The 27,937-nt window shown below is 45.0% G+C and overlaps 1 protein-coding gene across 2 annotated transcripts in view; it reads right to left on the reverse strand.

The window, feature by feature from the left end:
* Positions 1-423: 423 nt before the first annotated feature.
* Positions 424-27,937, reverse strand: part of dlc1 (DLC1 Rho GTPase activating protein) — a 77,206-nt gene continuing 49,692 nt past the window's right edge. The window contains exons 1-14 of one of the 2 annotated variants that reach the window (XM_041965653.1): positions 23,916-24,206; positions 16,933-17,004; positions 15,261-15,342; positions 13,988-14,051; positions 9,798-11,461; positions 8,867-9,046; positions 7,055-7,214; positions 6,057-6,264; positions 5,293-5,509; positions 4,763-4,877; positions 3,150-3,365; positions 2,185-2,402; positions 1,894-2,067; positions 424-1,802 (exon numbers count right to left, since the gene is read on the reverse strand). In XM_041965653.1, coding sequence (XP_041821587.1) covers positions 1,703-1,802; positions 1,894-2,067; positions 2,185-2,402; positions 3,150-3,365; positions 4,763-4,877; positions 5,293-5,509; positions 6,057-6,264; positions 7,055-7,214; positions 8,867-9,046; positions 9,798-11,461; positions 13,988-14,051; positions 15,261-15,342; positions 16,933-17,004; positions 23,916-23,928 — 3,483 coding nt within the window. In that variant the 5' untranslated portion in view covers positions 23,929-24,206 and the 3' untranslated portion in view covers positions 424-1,702. Of the gene's footprint in view, positions 1,803-1,893; positions 2,068-2,184; positions 2,403-3,149; positions 3,366-4,762; positions 4,878-5,292; positions 5,510-6,056; positions 6,265-7,054; positions 7,215-8,866; positions 9,047-9,797; positions 11,462-13,987; positions 14,052-15,260; positions 15,343-16,932; positions 17,005-23,915; positions 24,207-27,937 lie in introns of those variants that run through there. The other variant, XM_041965644.1, reaches the window with a different exon arrangement.

Consider the following 27,937-nt stretch of genomic DNA (forward strand, 5'->3'; position numbering starts at 1 on the left):
ATTTCTGTAACACAAAGCTTAACATTTACAATAAAATAAAATAAAATGATACAAAACAAACATATATCTGAGGTATAAATATATTTGTTTTAAATTAACTGTCATTGTCATGCGTTATTATTTGGCAGAGACACAGTTAAAGGTACACACATTTACGATATGAACAATGGCTTAGTGAATTAATCCTACAACTCAACACGACAAATGCGAGCCCTCAGATTGAAGCGTGACTGATACGTAATGAAGGTCGACTCTGTACTGAGGACCTAAATCTCTTCTGTTCATAAACATGACAGCACAGAGAAAGAAGCTTACACAAATATAGTTTTCCTTCCTTTTGAAATCACACAAACATTCAATCTGCCCTCTTCTTTACAGTAAAACCTGTAAAATCTCCACCTTTATAAAAGGACCATTTTTTTCTCTGTTTATTTCTCAACTTTTATAGGAGCAGCCAGAGGTTTCTGTTGCAAGTTCGAACAGCGCGTTGCTTTTGTTTTTTTTTCTGTTCTCGTGAAATCGATATTTTTTAAATGTATACAAGTGATGTCTGGTCTACAACAATAAAAAATGAACTGACTGTGCTCTTTGCTAGACTACCTCTAACTTTTTTAAGAGGAGGGGGAAAACTCAATATGGGGAAGCTACTTCTTTTAGCTTTTTGCAAATTTGGTCCATTATTGTAGATCTGTTGGTCTTAAATTTTAGTTTTGTTGGTGTGATTCTGTCTCTAACACGGAGCCTCAGCCACAAACTGCTCGTTGACGCGCTTTTACAGCTTTTTGCACCCTGCCTGCTAGCATAATAGCACATTTTGCCCAACCAATCAAACTCATGACACCTTGAGGCTCACTGAATTGTAACTCGTCTTGAAGGAATGAAGAGACATCTATCCATATGTTAGTAATTGAGGCCATTTCTTTCTTCGATCATTCCTTCTCTTTTTGGTGAGCCAGCCACCGATTCTCATCTGTCTCTGTCTCCCTCTCCTGAAACACTAAAACCCTTTGTGCTATCTTACTGTATCCTGCCTATTGTCTCTACTCCTTCGGCATATTACCAGCACATTCACATCTTTCTTCACCCATGGATTCATCAATGAACTGACCATAATATTGTCTGCTATTCCTCCTGTGCTTTGCTGTAACAGAGAAAAAAAAGGGACCGAGGTAACACAAGACAGACACAAACCATTACTGTCAACACAATACTGTATGTACACATTATGCCGCCACTGGAAACCAGTGCGAGGAATATGTATTTATTAACCGTTTGTTGCTTTGAACACTCATGCACACACGCGCGCGCACACACGCCCGCTGAATCCCCCTTTGCTTCTCAGAAGCAATACAACCCTTTGGATAAAGTTTAAACCTCACATCCCGAATCAGCGATGTCACGTCCTTTGGCCCAGATAAATGTTTGTGCCACATGAGTCTGCTTATGGCACACGAGAGCCCCGACAGAGCAGTTTCAAACGGTCGTGTCAGTCTGTTGTGACGAAGTCAGAGCAAAAGAAAAAAAAAAAAAAGTCCTTCAATCCAGGATCCAGGATTTGAGCTTGACATATGTGTATAAAGAGGCTTGGACCCCAGCTACCTCTCTGTTGGGATGGGTGGAATGAGTCATTTCGAGTCCTCTCTTGGATCTAGATTCAAAGGAGCTGCTGAGTGCCTTGTCGCCCACATTGCACAGTGCTTTCTCATTTCTCCATGGCCACGGTGAATGAGTCGCGTATCCGCGCCACCTCGGCGGCGCACAAGTGTCCATACTGTTTATTGTACCACTCTGGGAAACGACCCCTGAGGAAAATGAAAGGGACATGGTGTTAGCTCATTGTGCCGGCAGCTTAAAGACGTCGACTGTCTTTGCTCCTGTCAGGCATTCACTCACCTGCAGTCGATCCTGGAAATATGTGTGAGTCTGGACTTGTTGGCTCCGCAGGGCTCGATGTAGTAGCGTGAGGTGAGGACATTGGCCCGAACGCCTATAACAGGTGCGCCTTCATGGTCCACAGACGTACACACCAATGCACACGCTCCCTTTGGCAGGTCTGTTACCCATGTTCTGGTAGAGAGAGGTAAGAGTTTTGATTAAAAAAAAACATTAAATCACAGAGAGAACGAACAAGACGAAGACAAAGAGAGAAACAAGACGGACAGGGAGGAAAATGGGCAAGTGTACCTGAGCACCAGGTGGTCTCTGGTGGGATGTGGAGCCATGGTGTTCCTGACATACTGGTAGACCTCCGTTCTCTCATCCAGGGTCTCCACCATCCGGCTCTCGAGCAGGTCCTCGTCCCAGTGGCCCTGCTCTCGCAGCACTCGGGTCAGAACCTCCTCGGGACTCGCAGGCACCTCCACGGTCACCTTCCACAGCCGCAGTGGGAAGCCATCATGCACCTGGAGAAACAGATGGAAGGGCGCATAGCAAACTTTTATCGAAATCTTTCACAGTGTGAGATTATATAAGCAATACTTGGCATCACATATTTTATTAAGTGAGCAGCAGGAGTTAATCTGGTGAAGCTTCCTTGAGGACATCTATCAGTCCTGTTTATGGAAATTAAACGTGGTAATCCAGCCATAATTCAACACACAACAGAGAGGCTGTGTTTCAAAATCCTCCCAATGTCCTTTAGCCAAGTCAGCTGCTCCGTTCTGCCATCAGATGATAACGAACACGCTCTCTGCACCTTGTGACTCTCAAACTGGAGAAAAGATCACTTCATACAGGAAATGTAGGCCTGGGATCATGAGTGTGTATGTGTGCATGTCAGGCTGATGTCATTCTGGGATTGAGTCCAGTACTGGGATGGGAATGAGAAGACAGGGGCCAGGCCAGTTTCACACGGATGTGTTTCTATACAGGAAACCCTAACTGCTGGTTTTCCACTGGATATTTAGAGAAGCGGGAGAGAGTCTGGAGAGGCACACATAAAGAGGGAGACGAGAGGACAGGAAACGCAGATAGCTGAAAAGACAGCATGTGCTTTACGAGTGGTGGCTTGTTTACACACTACAGACAGAATGACGGATGATCTGCTTTTTCTCTCATCATTTCACCTTTCATGACTGCCTAATATTCCCCCTCTGAACGCAGCCACAGATGACGTGTGAAAAAGGTGAACTACAGTGAGTTGTTCTTACCTTCCTACAGGCCAGCTCGGCGTGCTCGGGTGTGGAGCAGCTGTCATAACCTTTGAACTTGTCCTTGGCCTCTTTGAGGAGGGCGTCCAGGCTTTCCTGCAGGCAGGCCCTGTACCCTCCCTGGCCGGCCTCTTCACCTGCGAGGTCCTCCAAGCGTCGCGGCAGCAGCGCCTGCTCTACATACGAGTTCCTGCAGCGATTCATCTCCTCTGGGATCTGTGGGAAAGGAGGAGCAAGAGGATGATGAGGGTCCGTCCTTACCTTTACACTCTGTTCCTCTGGGCCATGAGGACGTGGGGTGTAAGACAGTTAAATGTGAGAAAACTTCAGTGGGAACTCAACAAATTAAAGCTTCCCTAAACTCAAAAATGTGCTTAGTGGTAACGTCACCTGCAGAGTAACATGCGAGCAGAGTTTGACACCTGAAGACTGTTTCCACATTCACCTGCTGAAGGGGGAAAGTTTCTCTCTGCTCGCCTGATATCTGGGTTTAAATTGTGTAAGTACGAACACGATTTTGTGACATCGCAAGCAGCTTGAAGGTCAATCATTGTTCAATGTGCAACTTACACAAGTGTGATGTGGAAACTTGAAACCTCCAGTGCAAAAAAATACTGTTAGAAATGTATTAAATGTTTTGTGATAAGAGTGATCAGCACCAAGTCTGTACTTCATGTTTTGTTTTTATCAAACATTTCCAACCTGATCACATTAATCTACTTATTAATGGGAAACTGTATTCAGACTCATGACTTGTAAAAGGATGCAAAACAATTAAAAAATGGAAACACCAGATGCTATTTTCATCTCCTTGTTAGCTTAGCTTGTTCCCTCTGTCCGTTTGTACCTGCCATCTTTCAGGTTTAATTGATGACTAACGATATTACTGTCTCAAAAGAAGCATTTTCATTCGATAATAAACTTCCTTCTCTGAACATTCATGAGCAAATAGAGATCTGATTAAAAGAAAATCATCGGGTAGGGAATTGAGTTTGCTTGTTGTGTAATGTGAACATGACAGGAAGCCTGTCACACAATCTAATTAAACTCTGAACAGTAATGAACCGGTGTGCAGCCTTTCAGCAGAAGGCTGCACCAGGCACAGGAACATTTTTAGGCTGAATGGGATTGAAAGTGGATTAGTAATAATGCAGTTTGGTGATTATTTCCTGTTTATCCAGTGAAGTGCTCTCCACACAGCGGATGGCTTTTGTGGGACTATGCTGCATTTTAACTTCTATCACAAATGCTTAAGTTTGCTTTAAATGGACAGAGACATGAAGCAAAGTTCTGCATTAACGGGGCATTTAAAACAGAAGGACGGTTGGCACATTTACTTTAAGTAATCATAACACTGCTTGAGCAAATGATAGCATGAACTGGATCAAGTTATGTAAGTTATGTAACTGAGGTTACGTTTGTTTGCAGAACAAACACAGGGACACGATGTTTGTTTGGTACAGTGTGCCAGAGGTGACATTCATTCATCATCATGCAGGTTGCCACGCAAACTGATGGCCGCTTCAGCTTTTCATTTTCATGCTTCAGCTTTAAAAGTGAGGAGTCTGATAAGTTTGAGCACACATGCAGCTCCAGTGTTTTCAGCTACTGACCCGGAAGAGTTTCCTGCACTCCTGGATCATGTGTGCCAGGCCATGAGTGGCAGCCAGGTTCTCATTCAGGTCTCTCTGGTCCGGCTTTCCCAGTGTCTGCTTCCTGTTTATCACCCTTTGACCGAGGAAGGGGAAAGAGACAGGTGGACACAACAAAATTAGTGACCACAATCATCATCCAGGTGGCGAGCGTTCGAGAGAGCAGAGCAAGTGAGAGAAACCAAAAGTGTTGCCGGGGACACCCTCATGAACCCCCTTCTGCTGAATACGGAACAACATATGATTACTAATTAGGTTACGATGTTTATGTAACCTTTGTATTTCCTCTGTCTCTCTCCCTTCCTCCTCTCTCAACCCCATCTACAGTATCCTGCTCTTTTGTTTCCTTACAGCGACCCTTTCCTGTTTTGAGAATGTATAGCCATTACATGTTATGTAAGCAGCTAATACCATAACCATATCAGTGACGGCAATCAAAATAAAGCACATGATTACAGTGGTGTAGAGGCGCACACGCAGCCCACACACACCTTGGCGAGGAGCTCTCCTTGCGGCGCAGGGTGTTGAGGTGAAAGAGGGACGGGGCCAGACAGACAGCCAGGTTGGTGGGAGTCATCTGGTTCTCGGCCACGCTGGCCGTCACGTCGCTCAGCAGACACAGCAGCGTCCGCAGCGCCTCACGGTTCTCGTCGGGCAGCAGCAGCACGGCGGCGCGCACCGCCTGCAGGCGGAGCTCTTTAGGCATGTCTGGAGAGGAAGAAGCTCATTTTTAATATGTGTAGAAAATGAGTACTAATAACCAGTGTCAGGCTGCATTATTTCAGCTCTTTTTCCCCTCCGCCTGCCAGGAATGAGCTATGATGGGATCTGCGTCGAGATAAGTGTGTTATATAAGCCTTTGTGTGTACACTATATGCTTCAAACTTGATGCACAAGACTGGCTCAGTTTCACCTTACATAAACAGTTCCTAAGGCAGCTATTGCAATCATAAAGGAAAAGAACTTGGATCCATGCTAACAGTGAGTCACAGATGGATGAACCAATACTGTCTCACACACATCACTTCATTCCACAGGTATTTCCTGCACTAATCTTATTGGTTTTCCTCTTTTAAGTTTCACAATGTCTTGCTCCATGACAGGCAGGCATCCACAGCCCTAAAACAATACCGCCTCATGCAATCCTCTCGCAGATGTGTGGTTGTGTTGGTGAAGTTAAGGCATGAGTGACTGCAGGTGTATGCCTCTACAAGATTTTTGTTTTTACTTTGAACATATGTGTGTGTATTCTTACACTGATAAATCTGGAGGAAGGTCTCGGACAGTTTGCTGGTGAGCAGGGGCTCTGGCAAATCTCTGAAGTACTGCTTCAGCATGTCTGCGACGTCATACGCCGACTGGCCCTCGTAGTTGACTCCTCCCCCGTCTGCGCCGCTCGCCTCGTTCATCTGACGAAGAGCTTGGATACGAGATTTAACTCCAGATTTCCTGAAAAGACCCACCTGGGAAAAAAAGAGTGAAGGACAAAGAGAGAGTTACATCATGCATACATGTGCAGAAAGCTGGTAAGTCAGCTTTGAACTATAATTCCCCTATTGGTCTCAGTATAACCATGAGTACAATGTTTGAGCCTGCTGTTAAAGCGTATCAAATTGATTAATGTTCCCAAAGCACACAGAAAAAAAATGTCTTGTAATGCTGCAGGCTGTTGAAAAATAATATTCTTGACTGATCCCTAAATCCAGAGTTTACAGTCAATATGGTTACATCACAACAGATCCTGTTCACTGTATTTACACCCAGTGGGCATTGTTGTACTGAATGTTGTGTAGGACCTCGTCAGTGGCCTTATTAGGCTGTATGAAATGGCAATGTTGGGGAGGAAAAGTGAAAAAGGCCGTTGGCTTGTCCACCCTGAATATTTTCCATGAGCTTTCACCACGTCCAAACAGAGGCGCCTTGTCCTGTTTCGAAAAGAACGCCATCACTCTGTTTTCTGGTTTTGCCCTCCATTAATACCCATTTTCTCCACACTGCCCCTTTCTTCCCTCTCACTTTCCTCGTTCACATGAAGTACACACACAGTCAGAGATAAATCTCTTATAACGTCTCTGAATTACAGAGACGGACACAGGTGACTTAACAGCTGTGAACTTTGACTCTGTCCAGGCCTTATATAAAGCTAAATGACAGACTGGAATGGACGTTATCGGTACACAGCAATTACTGTATACGCACAGGTTTATGTACACACCCGTACACGTGTGTGTTTACTTGTGTGCTTGATGTTACCTGGTCGAGGCACTGATTGCGTAAATAGCGCATGGCCTGCTGAATTCCCTGAGGGAGGGGCTGTCCTGTCCGCTGGACGATGACTTGTAGTGGCACACCGAACACATTCCTGTCTTTATAGTCACGCACCTTGATCCGCTTCATAAACTTTGGCACAGCCCTGCAACATACACAGAGGAGAGAAGAAAACTCATCAATATCTGCTGCACACTGACAGTATGAATTTAGCGCTTAAGTTGCAAAATGATTTTTTTTAAACAGGCCAGCAATCATATGAAGAGCCTACTTTATTATCAACAACAAGACGCTACAATAAGAAGAGGAAGAAAAAAACACCAACTCATCATCAAAACGAAACAGATTCAATGGAGATAATGCTTTCCCATTTAGTTCAGATGTAATGCAACACTCTGTGAGACTAAATCAAATTAGGTATGTGTGTGTTTTATGTGTGTGCAAGGAGGTAGCCAAGCTGCAGAAGCCTGTCTCCAGGTTTATGAGAGGGGTGGATAAACAGGGTGAGGGGAGAATGGGGGTGGGGGTGGTAGTACGCCGGGGTGTCAAAAGGGGAGGTTCCCACTGCTTTTATACATCCGCACAAAGTGTCATTATTTGTTACTGTGTGTGTGTGTGTGTGTGTGTGTATGTGTGCGTGTGCGTGTGTGCACTTGCAAGTGAACAGCAAGTCTACCACCACAAACCCCAGAGTTGAAACATGCAACTCCGACCGTTTCACAAGAATGCGCCCACAAATTTATGGCTGTGTATCTATCTGCATGGGTGTGAGTGTGTTTAGCGGAGAGACACTATGTATGACTCAGGACAAGCTTGTCTTTGTAAGAGCAGGCGCTCACAACACTCAGAGCGCCTCTCCGGACCGCAGTTTGGGAAAAATGGAAAAGGAGCATATTATGATCCCGGTCCGGAATTCTGAATATGTGTGGGCCTCCGGTGGCCAACAAGTGGCCTCTGTGTGTCAGTGATCTTTCAGCCTGTCATGAGACAAGCTGGGGTCATAACGCTTTCTATTCCAGTCCAAGGAAGGGACAGTGCAATTGGAAAAACACAACAAAACTATGTGATGTCTCACTTTTAGTTCACTGGTCCTGAAGTAGTATATAATTTACTTCAGATGTTAAAAAAACAGGTTCTAGGTAATTAATGTTTGCTTGGTTCACAAAAACTTCACACAACACTTGTCTGTATTATATGTTTTAACTGTGAAGAATGCCCCATACTGTATTTTCTGTTCAACACTGCTTTAAGTTCAGGGCCTCCCTATTAAACAACATATCTAATAGACCTTTAATCAATATTCACCTCCCCAGAAAAAAGAGAAAAAGGCAGGGATACAGATGAAAAGAGGAGGCATAAGTTAGGATAAGGCGGATATTAGGTGTCATTGGATAATCATGAGCTATATATAAAATGAGGTCTGACCAGTAGTTTAGAAGTGGTAGAGGGATAATTGTTGAGGACCGATCTTTCCAGCCTCTAGCTCTTGTAACACCATGTGTGTGAACTGCCATGATTGCCCCGTTGAGAAAAAGACAATGTACACCCCTTCCCGGCAATTACGGGCCTGGGAAAAGAATGTGAAACCCAACCTCTGTGGACAGCCGTCACCACGCTATACAACAACCTGCAGATGGAAGGGATTGGGAGACGGGTGGGACGGAGGGGTAGTAGTTGGATGGCTGAATAGAGAAATTCAAGGGCATCGCTTACAGGGAACAATTATCCACACGCAGAAGGCATCTGACATGAAAAACAAGCTTTAAACTCCTGCGTAAACGCCTCCAGTCCACTCACCAGCTGAAGCCATGTTTGTTTGTAGGGGTGTGTTTCTCCAGCAGAGCAGTGAGCTGCAGCAGGGAGAGCTTCTGGAGCAGATTCATCTGTAGCACAGACTGGCAGCTGATCTGGAGCTGAGCCGAAGCCAAGCTGGGCCGATGGGAGTTCTGGAAGCTCGGCCAGCGGAGTTTCTGAGGCCTGGAGCGCAGGGAAAGAGAAGGAGGGAGCACAAATTGAGGTGTGAGAAGAAGAACGTTGCAGTTGAAGTCTTGGGATCTGCTTCATGCTTTTGTGTACACAAACTAAACACAGCCACACACAGTATCTGCAGCTTTCTGTGCCAAGTGATCAGTTCAGGGATTACAGGGATTTATGTACGCATCAATCAAGAGACTGTCTTAAAGACTAAAATCCACACCCGCCCAGATGTAATTCTGCCTGTGGATTCCTGAACGAACAGCAACAGTCCCCATGGAGACCAAGCAGCATTCCACTGTATTCAGCACCATTACATAAGGAGAGAAGTCTGAGCGTGTCCCCCTGTTTATCCTATGCTGTCACCTTCTTAGACAACTCTTTTTTGTTGGTACCTCAGTGTTGTATTGTTTTGTTTCCACTCAAGCTTTTTCATGCACTAAGGTAATGTTTTCCAGAAGAAGAAAAAAAGCATGAGCCTGTTTGGAAGAAGCGGGTTGAGTTATAGTTCTCTCTTTAAGGATCAGCTCACTCAAACAACAAAAAGTAGTCTAAAATAGTTATATAACAGGAAGGCTTTGTTTGGAATTATTTTCTACAGAAGAAATAGCCCCTATGACAAATTTTGATGATGAGGCCTTTTTTAAACAGATTAAGTCACCTCCATTATATTGGGATGAAGGAGTTTTTGCCATAATTTTGTGAATTGATCCTTTTGCTCTACTGCATTTTGTGTAGAACCGTCATTACTGACCTGCTGGTTCTGGTTAGAGATGCCCCGACACCAGAGTCTCTTCTTTCTCTCATCCCTTCCTCTCCCTCTCCCAGCGGGTTTCCTGTGCTGTCTTGGTCACTTCCGTTCTCCGTCTCCTCCAGTCGGTTCTGCAGAGGAGAGGACGGGCACGGGGAGGCTGAGTCCAGTGCTGAGTCTGAGTCTCCTTCTTCTTCTTCATCCTCCTCCTCCTCCTCCTCCTCACCGGCCACAGCCTCCGGCCAGGCGTTAGCGAACCGCTGCAGGCCGGTGACGTGTTGCAGCACTTGCTCCAGTTTGCCTTCGTCCCCCTCTTCCTCCTCCTCTCTCTCGGTGCAGGGGACGTTGTCATAAAAACTGAGCCGGCTGTCGACGGAGCCTGAAGAGGCACGATGGTGACGTCTGCTCTGCCGCCCCCTGAGGATGACAGAGTTCCCGTTATCATTCCCGTTGTTATTGCGTGAACTCCCGTCCTGCAGGGCTTTGGGGAAGGTTCCCGGCTTGTGACCCTCCGGTAAGTAGAAGAAGATCATGCCCTCTTCTTCCTCCTCTTCTTCTTCTTCCGCTTGTCTGCTGTTGTCTCGAACACTGAAGTTGTTCCTGCGGTTCTGCTCAGCAACTGTCATCCCATTGCTGGCTTGGCAGGGGACGGCTGGGGCAGATTTTGGTGGGGGTGTTGGCTGTCGATCAGAAGCCTGTTGGGGGATGCTGAAAGGATCAAAACCCTCCAAATACATTCCTCCTCTCTTACTCGAGCCTGCGGCTGTGCTGTGGCTGCGAGCGCGAGTCACTGGGCTCGGAGTGCTCACTGCACTTCCACTGCTGGCTTCGGACTGGCTGCTCCCAGTGCTTCCAGTGCTGCCGTTGCTGGTCTGAGTGGAGTAGGACACAGAGCGATTCCTGTTAAGTGTCATGGTCTGAGTGGGATTGCGGTGGTGATTGAGGTTCTGGTTGAGGTTGATACTGGAGATGTCCACACAGTTGAGCCTCCGCAACTTGTCATCATCAAGACCCTCTTTGATGACAGGGCCACTGATTTCAATCTTCCCTCCGCTGGTGCTCCCCTTCTTCTTTCTCTTGGAGGTGGTGCCGCTGCGCAGCCGCAGACTCTCCATCCTCTTGAGGAAGCTCTTAGCTCTTGAGCGTGTGCTTTTGCCACTGCCTGCACCTCTGTCTAGACTTCCTCCCCGTCCCCCCATTGCCGTTTTCACATCAAAGGTGAACTGTCCAAGGGTCTCCAGGGGTGATGGAGGCATCCCATCAGACAGCGAGTCCTCATTAGCGCATCCTGACCCGCCTGTGCCCGACGACGAACACATGCTAGCTACAGAGCTGGCGCGAGTGGCACCAGCAGGTACGGCTTCATTTGTCAGGGTGGCACCATGGCTCTTCTCTTCTCCTCTTCCACCACTCCCGCTGCTGTGGATGGAGCCCACTTCAGGCTGTTCACTGAGGTCCGTCAGCACGCTCTCTGAACTATTGCCTTCATGCAGGGCGAGCTTGCCTTTCTGGGATACTTGGTCCTTGGGGAACGGGGGCGGGGCAGCATTTGTTGGCAGCGTGGAAAAAACCTCCAGCTCCTCCATGCGGGACCAGCGCTTGCTGTCCCTCTGGAAGGTCCAACGGCCACTAATGGCACAAGGCTCGTCCTCATCGGAGTCCTCACTCTGGATAGGGGAGAAGGAGGGGATAAGGGGGAAGGAGGAGGAAACAGTGAGAAGAGAAGGAAAAAAGAGAGGAAGGGAGAGGGGACAGTTTGAGTTAGACATCATGTGCTGCTACGTATTCCATTTCTTCTCCAACATTCCTCACCTTGGTCCAGGAAACTTTCTGAAGTTATGGAATTTATTTTTATAATTTCTGTACTTGCACATTGCCATCTGCACATTCATGTTCAGTTCCCTTTTAATTGACATGGTGGTTAGTTTATCCTGTCTCGTCTGCTTGTAATTAGTGTATCAGGTCAATATTATTTAGTCCTTTTGTCTGCTCGTGAGCAGTTTTTATTGCCTTTTTATCGCCTCTGTTGTTGTTGTTACTTCATTTGTTTGGTTTGCACTGTTTTGTATTGTTGTGTGTACTGAATAAGCTACTGGATGCCTAAATGTCCTTTGGGATTAATAAAGAATCTAAGTAAGCATATGAAATATACTGATATACGATGGCTGTCAAATTCCTAACAACTCCAGAACCTTTACATCTAATCAGGAATTCCTCTTAGGAGATATATAACATTCAGATGACATAATAAGACAATAGCATAACATTGTGTTAAACTGAGGATTGTGGATAAAAAAATATGCCTTGATGAAGCAAAAGTCTCCACGGTCAGCCAGTAAACACGTCTCAGTCACTTCCTGACTGCGTGGACAAAACGTACACAAGACAAAGAGTTACAGAGTCACATGTAGTGTGTACACCTTCACAAAATGCACATACCATCCCCAGTTAGGTTAATCTATCTCAAGCCCTGGAGGGAGTTCAGGAAATTCCATTATGACCCCCATAGCTGACAATGCAGCCGGCCAGACTGGGGTCACCCCTCCCTGCAGTCTTTATCCCCTCTGTATGTACATACACACAAACACACACACTGAGTGAGAGACACATCAGTCACTGATACACTGCTACTGTCAATCCGTGTTCCTGATCAATGACAGAGATACACACACACATACTTCTTCACATTTCCCAATCAAAGCAGAGGACCAAACCTCATAAAAACAAACCAGAGGCCACAATTTAAACACCACCTTCTCTTCATCTTTCTAAAGCCGTATAATCTGAAATCACCAAAACGCAAACATTTTCACATCTGTCAAAATAAAAAGCTTAGAAATAAACTGACTTGAGAGTTTTTTTAAACAATAATCAGAACCCCCTTAACAAAGATGCCAGGAACTTAGCACTTTGACCAAAAAATTCCAGCAGAAAAATGTCCAAATCTACAAAATCCACGTTGCACTAGTTGAGTACCAGCATTCCTGTTTTGTTGCTCACGTCGGCTCCACAAACAGGGCTCATTAATTATGTGTTTTGCAGTGGAAATAAAATGAGCAAAGAATGCAATCTTTCCCTACTACGTACAGGGATTTTATTAAAATCAATGATTTAAAGAGGACAAGAGATTTCCTGGACTCCATTGTGGCTGTTTTCTAAGGTTATGCTAGTTGGAATGTGAGATAACGGTCGTATGCTATTCATTGTACAAAGAGAGCACATTTTTTCAACATTCTGCAGATATCTTATCCTCAACCATCAAGCCACCAAAGCATTCACTGCAACGGTGACCGCACTGAACGTCACAAGACGCTTGAGAATGAAAAGTATTTATTATTACAATTAGACAGATAGAACAAATCAGGAGGAACAAGATCGGAGATTTAAGAAAGAGGGAGTGTTAAGACATGAAGAGATCAATGCATTCCTAAGCTGTCTACAGGGGGGAGGGGGGCGTCCCACAAAGATGCCAAATAACCTCTGTGGTTCTTCCACTCTTCTCTGTTGACTCCTGAATGAAAGGTGCCGCAGAGAGGGTCATCCGAATCAATAGCACCACACACAGAACAAGGATGTTACTATGTAGCACTTAAGGTCATTAGGGAATTAAGGTTGATTTGCGTAAAATTCTTGTCAAAAAGTTTAAGTCAGTCTGGGCTTTCCAGTTTGTTTGAAAGCATGCATGGTTTAAAACTGGGATATTAACAGAATTATCTTCCTTTTGTCGAAGAGGAAAAACACTTTCCAAGAGGTTAGTTTCTGTGAAAGTGAAATCTAAGAGTGTTGTGTTGGACGGGGTTACACTTCTCCTAAAAGCTCCTTAAAAACATCCCATATTGCAAGAATGCCACAAAGGCAGCATACTAATTCCTTTTATGGTGAGCCAGAAGTATGAGGAAGCATTGGAGGAAGAAGGGGAGCACGCCTTGAGTAGGGGGAGGTCCTGCTGAATGCAACCCCTTCATTTAGACATTAAAGCTATCCTCCTTCCCCCTAGGGTCCTCGCAGCCCACTTGATATAGAAATAAAGCCAACAGGTGCCTTCTCATTAAACAAGATGAGAAAACACAACTTTGTGCCCGTGGCCACAAGTGAACTGATGGCTGAGGTGAGGAAATGCAGTTGTGGTTGAGGAAACATGCAAAGGGTTTTTTTTTTTTCGAAAGGAGTTCCATTAATGTGTGTGCACTTACTCTTTTTCTTTGCGGTGATATCTCCAGTCTCATTAGAGCACACTTGTTGAGGGTGTTTAGTCTCCTGCAAACACACATACAAGCAAAAATTGGTTACATTCAAAGTGGGCTTTAAAATATACTTGAACTCAGATCTTTTTTTTCCAAAAACACAAACCTCTCATCACCGAGAGGATGTATGATGGAAGAAAGGATGAAACGGGATGAAAAAGAGAAGAGGGGAAGAGAAAGACAGAGGGGGAGCTCTGGGTGCACTCTGGCTGGCTAATGAGCTGCTGAAGGATAATCCCCACATGAGCGGGAAGAGAATGAGAGGGAGACAGAAAGGGAGAGAGCGCGGAGAATGAAATCTGCTGGAGTGGCGACGACAACTTGGGGTTGGGGGTGGGGGCAGAAAGCTTATCCCTCCAGCCACCTGGAGAAGGGGAGCAAGGGTGGTGGTGGGGTCCACCCTCTAGAGAGCTCTTAGAGCAGATCATGTAACAATGGAGAGATGACGGGATGGGAACTGAGGGATAGTTGGGGCTGTGGGGAGGGGGCGAGAGGCTGCCAAGAGAGGAGACATTGAGATGATAGCTTCCAGATGTATGGAGGGACACCTGCTGTGGTTTATTACTGAGAGTTGGAATTTGATGAAGGAGTCGACTCCATTAAAGAGCCATTAACTTCCTCCTCATATGTTAATTAATACGGCACGGGCACCGACTTGAATGCAAACCCAGTCGTCTCCAATGATACTTACTAACATTTAGCCCCTTTTTCATACACACAAACTAAGATGCCTTTTTGAAGCTTTGAGACTATTAATTCCCCAGCTGTGGAGGAAAAGGGGGCAGAGTTTCCTATGTCTCCAACAACATGAAAAGTATGTAAAGAGCATTGCGTGACCATACCAATGCTGCTGCGAGAGGTAGGATTGAGACATGTGCTTGCCAGGATGATACAAAAGACTCTAATGATGGAGGCTAAAACTTATCGGCCTCAGAAAAAAAAAGGCAAGAACGAGAGAAGAAGGTATGGGCGAAGAAAACTAAACAGATAAAAGAAAAGGTGCAGTGCAAGGCTCCAAGCTGCTTATCGTGTCATTCTTTCATCTCGTCTGCAACTTTCCAAAGCACGGCTCCTTTTGAAGTCATGCCCTCATGGTTTCATTTGGGGAGGGAAACAAGAGATAGTGCAGAAGAGATGAGGAAGATGAATAAGAAGAATGGTGCATAATATGAAAAGAAAGAGAAAAGAGGCACAAAAGGTTCGGCATGACTTGTAATCTCACCTGCAGAGAGCCTCGATAGCGTCCCGATCGAGGAAGTCATGGTCTCTGGTGACTGAAGAGATGTCAATGGGAAACTGGGCATCTAAACAGGGAGAGTCAGATTAGTGTGGGTATCTCTGTGCCGCTGAAAGGATCAATGTGTTCAGATAAAACTAAAGATACAACCCCTAGCCTTAAAAAACACCCACCCACTCAAACACCCACCAGGGCCTTCCGTCCCACCTTCTCCCCCTCGCATACAGCCTTGATGAAAAGCTAAAAGAGGAAGTAGCGTCTTAGCCGACCAAACAAACACAGCTGCAGCTTTCAGACCCGGCAGGCAGGGGGGATGTGGAGCACAGAGGGAGAAAACAGGGGATCGATTGAAGAATGACAATAGGTACTCCACTGCTGCTCAGAGGTCCCACTTCCTACTCTCTGTCCCATTCTTTCTCCCCAAGTCTACCTCATTAACAGGATCACTTACTGAGTCACAGCATTTATAATGGCACGCAGATTAAGTGTGCCTTGAATCATGCAGAATGTTTAAGCACCATACTGTGGTGTAGGGATGGATAGGGGGACGGATTTTGAGATGTTTTCTGGAATGCGTGGACCCAACCCGAAATGGGAATCTTGCATCTAAACCCCAGGGGGGGCGATGATGATAAGAAAATACTTTTCAAGGGAAGCACCTTCAGCCAACTGTACTGAATAAGGCCTATCAGTCTGCTTATCTTTAGTGGGGCAATAGTCTTGACAGCGCAGACAATAGAGGTTGTCCCACGGACACAGCGGAAGGAAAAATGTGTCACGCATCGGCACAAATTCCTACTCGCATGGAGACGGCTGCGAGTGACAAAGCTCGAGGGTGTCAAATCTGCACAGTGATCGATTGTGTTTGGAACTTCTGTGTTTTGTTCATGTATGTATAAAAACAGCCTCATCACCTGTGCAGAAACACAATGAGCTTTCCGTTCAAATAGGAAACCTTTCACGGTTAAGTGGCGACAAGCAATGGCCTGTTGACAATGGTAGCTTGGTCCTGCTGTCATCGTCCTGTTATTACGTAAGGGCAACTGGTCAGTCCATGGTATGCCATAGTATAGCTGGAGTAGCTACATGGAGTTTAAAGAATGTTGGCTGTATTTTGGTGAGTGTGTATTTAAAACTCAAGGGTCAGGCAAAGCTTTCTTTCTCAACCATTTGTCACTGTATGAGTAACTTTAGTGGGTTTAGACAACATTTTGTGTTTATATTAACAAAGTAAGAAAGACCTTTGGTCCTCAAAGAGTTACTACAGAAGTTACATCGTAGTTAATGTTTGGAATAATGTAACTAAGGTTTGTGTGGCTTTGACTGCATAAGCACAGCAAAGTAGTGATGTTAAGAAAAAGCACAGCCCTTACTCCTCAGGAATGCTGTGCAGAATGCTGTGTGTGGTGTGCATGCATGCACAGGCGCAAGTGTGCATGTTGGTGTTTTGTGGGCTTGGCAAAGGACATTGGGGTCTTCATCATGAGCTAAACATCATACATCTAATACATTTGCAGGATGATGATAACCTGTTCTTCCTGCAGGCATTTAAAAACAAAACTTCTAAAATCTGCATGATTACACCACGATGCCCAGTATAACTGTGGCTTTCTCATGCCAAAACCAGTGGGCGGGGAGGTCTCATTGAGGTCCTTACCTTCATAAAGCTGGGCGTACTGTGGGAACCCCGCTGCTCGGAGCCAGGTACAGGCCTCTTTGGCTTCGATCTCTGCAGAGGACACAAAGTGGAAGAATATGAAGGTATGTTACATATTGGGGGAGACACCCAAACAGAAAATATTATTGAAGTACACACACACAAACACGCCACATAACCTCTAATAGCATGGGTGATTTACAAAAAAATCCTTGTGCGCACAACAAACAACTAAATCCTGTGACACATAGGCTATTTTGTGTCACTAAAGTATAAATGAATGGTTAGGCAGTCCTGTCAAACTATCAAAATAAGACAAAACTCTGGAACCCAGCACTCCCAACATGCCAGCAGCTTATCAAATGTGAACCCCTTGACCTTATCAGCTATCTCACACCCGGTCACTCTCCTCTCACATGCTTCTAAAGCTAGAGCTCAAAGCATCCGTCGTGCACATTGTGTTAACCCCCTCACACACTGAGTGTGCCCCACTTAAGCTCCTTACCCAGGTGAGGCAGTGGTTTACGTTGTTCACACAGAGATCTCTGACAGAAAACGTCTGTGCAAAGAGTGTTGTGATATTTTAGTGTTTTAAAACTGCTTTTCGTTGTTTTCTGGGTTGGATTTTCTTTTTGGACAACATGTTGGTGTCTTGTGAATACAGTGCTGCCCTCCAGCTTCTGTTTCCTCATTAGGCAACAATAATGAACCCCTGTTGGTTAAGATGTGAATAGGAAAGGATGTTTTACATGTATATGATGCATGTCTCTCAAGTGTCCATCAATGCCATTACTACAGCTGACACTACTACTGCCAGACAAACTCCTCCATAATGCCCTTTAAGCACAAGGTGGGACATTTGGGCTTCTTGTGCTAAGTACTGACTGAATGTTGAGGGCCACTGTGTCAGAGGAGCCACAGCGAGGGCTCCAAATTATCTGCGAAAGCCCTTTAGTTGACATATGCCAAATGGTTGCAAACACCAAAACCTCCTCAATTGCTTCATCACCCCCACAGCCAGCAGTTTGTAGAGAGAGGGCAGACAGAAACATGTCTCCAAGCCTTAAGGAGCTGACTTTACAATGTCCTCCTTAGTGGAATGACAGCAAGCACAAATGTAGCACAACCTTGAGAAAGACTTGTAAACCAAAACCAGCAGAACAAAGGCAGGAAGAGACACTGATAAACCATTGATGAAAGTGACAACTTATAGAATGGCTGCAAAACACAAAAGCAAACTACTTGCTAATCTTGTTACCGATGCGAGAACTGTGCGTGAAGGCTGAAATTCAGGCAGGATCGTTAAAAGCTTTCGATTTCAAATAGTACAGTCCTCGCAATTAGATAATGTATTTGTATCCTTTACACTTTTAATAGGGGTGCTATGTTTGGCTGAGTGTGACCGAGGTAATAGTAACCACTGGTGAAGAGATGCACAGCAGTTTATTTTATCTCCGAAACACCAGTCTGGAAGTTCCACCTCATTTCAAGGCTAAATTACACCAAGGGATTGTTCTTTTTTTTTAGCACAAGCTCAAGAACAGGAGCCTAAAATAAGAACAGACTGTGCCCGAAAAGATTCAAAAGACTTTTGGTGGAGAACTACGGAGATAATAAAGACATAAATGTGCAATAAACAATGTCAAACAAGTGAGACATTAATGACAGGGAATTGACTTGACATGGACAAAAGAAAGGTGACCATAAAATACTGTCAGACAGACAGAGAGAGCAGAAGAAGACTCCTGCTGCAGAGGGTCTGGGCTCAACCATATACGAGCATTTACATACCAACAACAAGCCTAGACGGCAGACAAACCCACTAACAACAAGGTGTGACACGAACAAGACAGGGTCTCCCCTCTGTCACTGCAGGGGCCAGCGCTCCACACACAAACTGTTGTGACACGAGCGTGCACCCAAGTGTCACATAGCACATTAACAACTAAACTAAAAAAGCTCTATTTCTCCCTGCAGATGTGAGGTGGAATGTCTCAGAAGCTGTGTGTTTGGTGGGTGTGTTGAGCCTGATATTTTTGGAGCGTAGTGAACCCAGAGGAACGTCGAAACCAAAGTGCAATTATACCAACATTCTTGAAAGCGAGCAGCACATAGGGCTAAAGATTCTGGCGTTTGCTCGTGTATCTATGTGTGTGTGTGCACATGCAAGTCTGTGTGTGTTTGCAAAGGCCAACCTCATGTTTAAAGACAAACCACTCAGAAGACAGTAAAGCTATTGAAATGCAAATTAGACATACAAACACATGGTTAGTTTTCCACCCCCAAACCCCAAAAAGAGGGCTATGGGATCCATTAAGTGCCTTTGGAGGGAAGCTATCCAGTGACACATGGGCTAGAATGTGTGTCAGATCTACTTTACAGTGACATAATGTGGGCTTGGTGTGCCTCAGAAGCAAAATAATAACAGTATGCACCACGCAGATGGATAAAACTGAATAATATTTGCCACTGCGACACACTGTGTTTTCATCCATTCACAGGGTGAAGCAAGAATATTTTTCTCTCTTTTGTTTGGCTGCAGGAAGTGGACAGGGGCATGGGGCATCTGGCACAAACAACCTAACAATAGAGCCGCACACACATACAGTCGTATGCATCTGGAATAAAATAAAGCTGGATCAACAAAGCCATAAAAGAGGTTTATAAGAATATCCAAGGCACTCCAGCCATAAAAATGTCATCCTACAGCACCCCTCCCAATCCTTTGCATTTCTGTTTGCTTCGACAACGTGAGATTCGTGGGTGTATTTTATTTTTTTGTCTTCCCTCACTGTCCACCACAATTCCTTAGCCCTCGCCAGGGAACTACCTCACTTCCTCTTCCTGCTTCCCTCACAGGAAGAGAGCGGAGCGACGCTGCAGTGGCCGCCGACCACCCGGCTGCAAGGCCCTGCCTTCGTTTGTTCCTGGCCAGATAATAGGCGGAGAGGCAGCCAAGACAAACACCGGCTCCGGTGATTGTGTGTACTCACCAAACGTCCTCATGGTTAAGGACAGCTACAAAGCCACTTACAGCAGGCACTGAGCACTTCAACATATTCAATCACAGAGTTGTCCTCAAATAGAAAGCTGGAGTTCACTCCCTCGATAATGACGATGATACTTGGTCCACATGTGCCAAGTTGGCTGAAGTGCAAGAGATGACAAATGTGAAAGGAGTGAGGCCAGCACCAAAGATCCAGAGCCAACCACAGCACTGAAAATACTACATGCCCTAGCAAACTAATTATGCTACAGTTGACCACACATGTCCTTATGTGCAGCGCAATTTCTGGCGCAGCACATTCAAGGCACATTCCTTTTCGTGTTTAGATTTAGCTTTTTTCATGTAGTAAAGTTAGGGATGAAAGCAAGTGTAGATGAATGTAGTTATTCTAAAACACAGACCAGTCCACGAGAACTTTGTCGGCCTTGTGTCATTTTGACCCTGCAGGCTATGAGCTACAGGAGCAACATAAGGTTTCAGCAGCGAGTAGTTCCCTGACTGCAAAAGGTAACCTTCTGCTAGAGTAAACCTTTTCTCTTGCTTGGTCATCTGATTACCATCACTGGTTGTGGTCTGATTGGCTTGGAGACTAACAAATAAACAGATGGATATGTTAATCTGTAAATCTGAGGACAGACCAGACCAGAACTCCTGGTCCTGCTGAGGGGGCAACACAGGATGTCTGAAATATGTCTGTCAGGCGGGACAGAGAGGCAGATAGATATGTGGCTAAAACTGAACTAGCCTCATAAGGACAGGTTACATGGACTACAATTGATATTCTCTGATCATTTATACACAATTTGAACTAAATGTATTTCCTCATGCAGACAAATCCTCTCAGCTGGAATGAAAACATTAGCCACACATTAGTTCTGCTGACGTGAGCGAGCAGAAGCAACACAGTGAGATACACTCTTCTCAGTGGGAAAGACTGAGAGACTAATAAGAAAAAAGCCGATGCTAATAGAGATTTCATATGGATCACAAGAGGCTTTTGCCCCTGGAATTTGGCCAAGGCAGAACCTGTGAGCGGCCTGTCAGGGTTAAGCTTCACCCACTGCCCAGTGGCATCGACTCCTAAAGTTATTCTCGAGTCTTTACTTTCCTTTTCCCTGCTCACCCTCATCCCCACTGCTCCCTCTGCTTACTTCAACTCTGCTCGGCCCTTCTCTTCTCTCCTTTCCTGTGGCAGGAAATTCTCACAATTGCCGACCAAAGCTTCCCTCAATCGCAGGAGGCAGTAGGGTCTGGCTTGGCCGAGTCTGAATGCTCAGCTCCAGTGGGAGTTTGCCAGCAGTTAGCAAACAAAGGATGCTGCTCCCCACCTCAAAGGCTCTGCTACATACATGGCAAACTGGAGGTCAAGAGTCTGAATACAGTTATCACTGTGGCTGCGTCTTTGAAGTTGGCAGAGAGAGAAGAATGCTTGACTAACAACTGTTGTGAATTGAGGTGGCTTATCTAGAATTGCCCGATCATCGCCAGGTCTCAAAGTGCCGCCTGAAAAAAGAACCCAAAAGGCAGGCAGCGGGTTCTTATCAGCTCCAGGTCTGATTGGGTCTTTCTGAAGGAGCTGCAAAGTGGGTCTAGACAGGTGATGTGATAAACCAGGCCAGACTCTGTGGCTCAGCAGCAATCTACAACAAGCAAAGCCAGGAGCATGGATGCTGCCAATGTTTGTCCTTCACCTCAGTGGTGACAAGGACAGAACGTGAAGAACGTTCGACACTTTGAGGGGAGTGTTCTTGACAGCTTGAAAAATGAATAAAGCATCAGGACAACTGGAGACTAGTATCACCACGGTATCAGTGGAACAGGGCTCTGATGGCTAACTCGCCACCCTCCACTGTCCCAAGTGAACAAGTGTTCATGAGACCCTATATAACAAGCAGAGGAGCCGCCTTTCTGGAGGCACTGCAGACAAACTCTGTTTCCTACATTATAACATCAGGCATATTAACTGGAATTACTGACTCTGAGGGAAAATAATAGTTCAAAAAATAATAATCGCTCCCAATGGGATTTTTCCCAGTTAGTTTGCTGTTCAGTTCAACAGTTGTCCAGTTTCTAACTAAGTGAAAGATTGTTAATTTTTGACAGTTTAGAGTCACAGGGGTGGAGGTGTGCGATATCAGGCAAGTTATTGGCCTTTTCCTGCTCCAAGCTAGCAACATTACGTCTGCCTTTAAAAATCCCATGTCAGTCGACCTCTACTGGGGGAAACAGTTTTCTGGACGTGACCAATGTAAAACCCCTCCAGTACTCCACTGGAATGCAAAGATGGGCAATAACAGATTTTCTTCCTGATGGGTATTCGGTTTTGTAATTCCACGGTTGAGACAGCTGGTGTTCCTGAGAGGGTCTGGCTGTTAGCTAAGTGAGATGATGCCAGGAATATCACCATCTGGCCTGCCTCAAGCTATGCCTCGTTGACACACACACACACACACACACACACACACACACACACACACACACAGGAAAGAATAATGAGGCTACTATCCATTCCAGTTTTCTACCACCAGCCAGAGCAGGCACGAATGCAAGGACACATACGCATGCAAACACACAGCTGGTCCACATGGATCATGGCAGAGCTAACCCCAAAGGCCCCTGTGCTCCCTGACAAAAAATGTGTGCTCACATGGAGGGCCCTAGCCCTATCAGGTGACCTCTGATAAGCTTTCCACAGCCAGGTGACAGCCTACCTGCTGGGACCTTTAGCAGAGGGACAGTAAGAGAAATAAATGAACATGTGTGTCTCCTCACAGGACATGGAAAAAAAAGAGTGCCAGCTGGATGTAAATCTTTCAGATAAGACCCCTGTTCACTTCCTGTTTCATAGAGTGCAAATGAAGAGTGTTTCCTTTACATGCTCTTCTCCTTGCACAACCACCAACTGCTAAACCATCTTGCCCCCTCCCTGAATGAGTGAGGACAAAAAAATGTGGTTCCCAGTAGTTCTGTAACTTGACAACTCTTCTGTCACTCATTAAATGTGTGGAAGTATGGAGTCAGTGTCATGCAGTCTGCAGGTTAGTATTTGCTGGAGACGATGCTCACCCAGCTTTTACTGTGATGCCTGTGTGTGTGTCTTTGAGCACGTTCTTCATGGTTATATGGCTCAAACTCAACCTCTGTGAGCTCATATCTGTTCCAGACCTGAGGCAGCTGATAAGGAGCCATGTGTTGGAACAAACAGTTAAAACAGTTGAGACAAAGAGCCAAAGCCCACAAATCCAGCTGAGCCTGCCAGCACAGGGCTGATTTTATACAGCCACACAACACATCCCCACAATTTCCCCCCATTAGCAAAAGGTCGGCAGTCAGGCAAAAGGCGCAGGCAGTTAAACAAACTGGAGGCACTGAGATGGAAAGAAATGCTGCGGAATGATAGGATACATCCTGATAATCTTACACTAAATGCAACATACTCCAGTTCACGACCCTGTTTCCAAAACACGGATCAAAGTTTCGACCATTCAAAACGTAAAGTGTGCGCCGGTCTGCAGGTTGCTCCTTTCCACTGTGCGCGTAAAAGTGGAGATTATCAACAAACGTGTGTATCGGGTCGGGAAAGCAGACCCTACGGGGTCGTGCTTAATGTGAGACAAACTGCAGGTAAACCAAACTGGCGAGTTGTGACCAGGAGTGAGGACACTGGGGACGCGGAGTTATGCGCAAAGCGCGGAGATTTCTTATCTGACAGCCCGCAGCGTTGCGCCTAAAAGACGTCTTAAAGAGTGTTTTACTCGAAAGACAAATTCAAGCAAACCTTCAGAGTCTTAAATAACGAAGGCAACCAAAAATAACCACATTGTACACTCCAAATTACGCCTATAAGAAAGCGCAATTCCTTCTGGATAAACAGGAAACAGCTTGAATGTATGGACACATCTTCACTTCACATAGAAACCAATCAAAAGCAACTAATTTCCAAACACTTAAAGAAATGACTATGTGACTGACTTACGTGTTAATATCATTGTCTAATGTCTCGGTCGTGACCAGCCTCAGCATAAAACCAAACTCCCGGCTGCGCCCCGGCGGGCTACGACTGTCCGGTCAGCTCCGCTCCACTGTTAAGGCGAAGCCCGCATGATAAATCCAATGTAAAGAAAACTCAAACTACACAGTAGGAGGCACGTGTCCTCCGACCGCTGCGCAGGACAGTAAATCCATGGTTATACTTTGAATTGGCTGCGATAAACAGAATTCCACAATCTCCAAATCCTTCCACCGCTGTGAGTGCCTGAATGAAGCGCTCCGCAGCCGGAATGTGAATGGAGAGTAGAGTGATTCAAGCTTTAGGAATGAGCGACTCCGCCGTGGCTCCACCCCCACCCCGCTCCGCTGCTCCCCAGCTGACAAGAAGCTGGAGGCGCACAGATCCCCCTGAGCAACCTCAGCGGATGATGGTATGAAGGGATGAGTCTATGATAACTAATTATGACGCCAAAGCGGCTCTTTCGATTCTTAATCTGAACTTCATCTATCAACTTGTATTGATCTTCTTGTTTTTGTATGTGTTAGGTTACTAATTCAATTAACGGACTCTAGATATTCTTCAAAAAATCTTATAAATGTTCCCAATATAAAATCGAAAGTGATTAACTGGGCTCCCCGGGATCCCCCTCTATTCATTCAGCCTCTGCCTTGTCTTAGCCTCAACCACCTCCCCTAGTAGGCAGCAATTGACTCTGCAGGTTGGTGGTCAGTTTGCATATCTTCATAAATACTGGAGACAACTGAGAGGCGCTCTTTTGTGGCGCGAGATTAGTCTTAAAAGCGCAAGTGGCGCAGTGAAAAGGGACCTTGCAGGTATGGTAATGGCCTTTTGGTCGTGCCCCTGCCCACAGCGCGCCTGACGCACGTACACCACCTCAGGTTGACTCCACAACAACAACACATTCAGTGCTGAATGCAGGGCACACTTTCGGATGATGTAAACGCGTTGCTGGCACTTTGGAAGCATCAAAAAAGAAAGTCAGTATAATTACGGTAAATAATAATTACTGCAACAATGAATCTAAATCAGGATTCTTTGATAGTCTGAGAGTATACAGGGCTAGTTTGTTTTAATAATAAAAAAGACTTCGCAGACCTTCCCAGCCCCCCTAAACAGAACATGTATTTTTTGAGGTTTAGGTGTTTTAAAATTTTAGTATACAGAAAACTTCAAACGATTCCCACCGCTTCTTCTGAATGCCAGAGCTCTATAAAATAACTTCTATGACTGTATAAGTTTGTTTGTGCTGATGCTGAAATTGTTCAGATTTACAAGGTTTGTGTGATTGTGTGGGGAGGGGTCACACATGACTCATTTCATAAGTGGTCTATTTCAAAGCAGCTTGTTCAGTTTTCCAATCTTCCCCTCTTCTCTTCAGTCCTCAGGGACTTTTCATCCACAGTTTTCCAAGAACTCCTGGTCTACGTCAGCGTTTGGCATTGGCCAGCTCTGTGTTATTGCCATGGTGACACGCAGGCGGGCGCTGAGATGGTGCGAAAAGTGAAAGCCAGACTAGTCACCATGTGGCAGGGAAATACATGTAATCCCAAGCTTGGACAGCGAGGGGGGAAAAGATGATGCAGAAAATCCTGGCTAACTGCGCAGTCTGTTGTTGGCTGCCATACTGGTCCCAGCTGACGGAGGAGTCACAAGTGATTCACCCTGAAGAGATCCTGCCAGCTAATAAAGTGAGCAAAAACATGATTCTGTGCAGTACTGCACAGAGTGGGAGTCATTTGAAATTTTTGGTACACTAACAACTACTTTTTTTTAAATATGTATGCATCAAAAATACATATCATTTTTAAATATATGTGCAGAATGAATCAGTGTTTCATGTTCTGTTTAGGAGGCCTGGGAAGTCTTTCTTCCTAAATACAAAAACATATTTAACATTGTTTTATCACCTTCGTACTTCATGACGTTTCCAAATCTCATGAGAATATTTTATAAACATGATTTTGGGCTGACTACAGGCTTCAGTCATCTTCAGAAAATGACGCATTACTTCTGTTTGGGGTCTCAGAGAGTCTCGCTGTAAAACCCGGTTGAATACGATGGATTTTCATATGTTTTACATCTGTAATTGGTGTTGACAGTACTTTTTACGCAGCACTCCACCTCCCAAACCCCAAATAATTGTATTTGGATATCGGTTATTGTTTTGCAGTTTAATAACAGTTTGTTCAAAAAGGTGTGATATAAGTGAGTTAGACCTCTTAGTGTTTAATTGACAACAAACATACTTAACAATGCGGGATGACATATTGTACATTTCTTTGTCTCTGGGTGACTTTAGGAAAAAAAATCTCTATATAACAATACACACACATATATATGTGGTGCAAGAACAATGCTTTATAGTAATTTCCATATTTAGTCTGCTGTGAATTTAAAGTGAAAACTTTGTGGCACATACAGTGTTGGGGTCTGTGGGAACCCAAACAGAAGTAAAGCCAGTGCCAAAAAAACTTGAGGCTTATCAGAAGCAGCTTTCCAAAAACTTATATCTGAAAATAACTTGATTTATAAAATCAAATGAAAGTAAAAGTAAACACTTTGAATCTGACAAAGCATTCAATCTCAACTTTTGATATTTTATGCTACGGACACATATTGGTGCTCAAAAAGTAGCGACGCTCGCCACATATTCATCTAAAGAATAAGCATTTTGTCACCTGAACAGCACTGATATTGGTGCATAAATATCAAATAATACGTCAATGGAAAAAAATGATCTCATGAGCTCAAAAACTGAGGAAGACCTCCTCTGTTTTTCTATCCTTAATCTGCAACCTGAAGGGAGGGAGAAAGATAATTATGGTCTGTTAGTGTATGTGTGAGAGAAAGAGAGAGAGCTAGAGAGAAAGCAAAGAGAGGAAGGAGAGATGAAGAGAGATTACCAAACAAGGCCAAATCCCCGAGCCACAAAACCCGACCACCCAGAGGCTGCACCCAAAACCCCAACCCAAAGCTACCCTCGGCTGAGATGGGTCAACAACCCCGCGCAGAACTGAGGGGGTACGCGCTCAAGTTGTTTTGTGGTGATAAATACGCAACAATACCAGCGATTGTTGATGAATGTGTGTGGTAAAGTGAGAGAGATCAGACAAGCAGACTGCCGCTGCTGCCAGTTGCTCCGGGGCAAATGAGTGTCTCTTTAGAGCGTCTACAATTTTCATTCATCAAAGCTCGTCAGAGTCAGGCGCTTGTTTGGCTTATGATTCAGATACAGATCAAATACACACCAGTATAATGAGGGCTTTGGACAAAAGAGAGGAAATGAGGAGATGCATCAGTGTTACAGCAGGCAGACACATGGGATTAAGCCTGCATTAAATGTAACTTTTCTTTAGAAAGGGAATACAAATAAACACTTTTACCTTTCAGGCATGTTATAAAGGAAAATTGTTACACAGGAAGTTTGATTATCTCACGACTCATTGTAAATTTGACTCATGTTTTACTCTAAATTATCACTTCTATTTTGAGACAAAAAGGGGCCAGGTGTAAAAAACAAAACAAACCACAGATATTTGATTTGAATGAAATGAGCCATATGCCCCATCAACTTGGATGCCACACCACTGTTCCAACCGCCCATTATTTCGTTTTTTTTTCCCGACCCTACTCTGCCCATGACCGTAACCATCTAATAACCATAACCAAGAAACACACACTAGCCCATCAGATGGACATTGGGCGGGTCGTTTTGGACATTTTTTGAACAATTGGGGTTTCAGAATAATGTGTCGTCAGAACAGTGCGCAGTGCCCTCAACCTGTTGCGGCTGGGCTGTTGGGTGAAGCTACTGTTGTAGGTTGTAAACTTTACAGTGTCACCTCTGACCCTGAGACGCAGAGGGAGGGGCTGGAAGAGGAAAACAGAGGAGGTGCGCAGGAAAAATAAGAAAAGAAAGACTTTTAAAAAAAGACTTGTGAAACAGAGACAGAAGGAATTGAAGAGAAAACAGAAAAGCGGGAGAA

Source organism: Chelmon rostratus, chromosome 3 (genome assembly GCF_017976325.1).
Source record: "Chelmon rostratus isolate fCheRos1 chromosome 3, fCheRos1.pri, whole genome shotgun sequence".
Classification (NCBI taxonomy): Eukaryota; Metazoa; Chordata; class Actinopteri; order Chaetodontiformes; family Chaetodontidae; genus Chelmon; species Chelmon rostratus.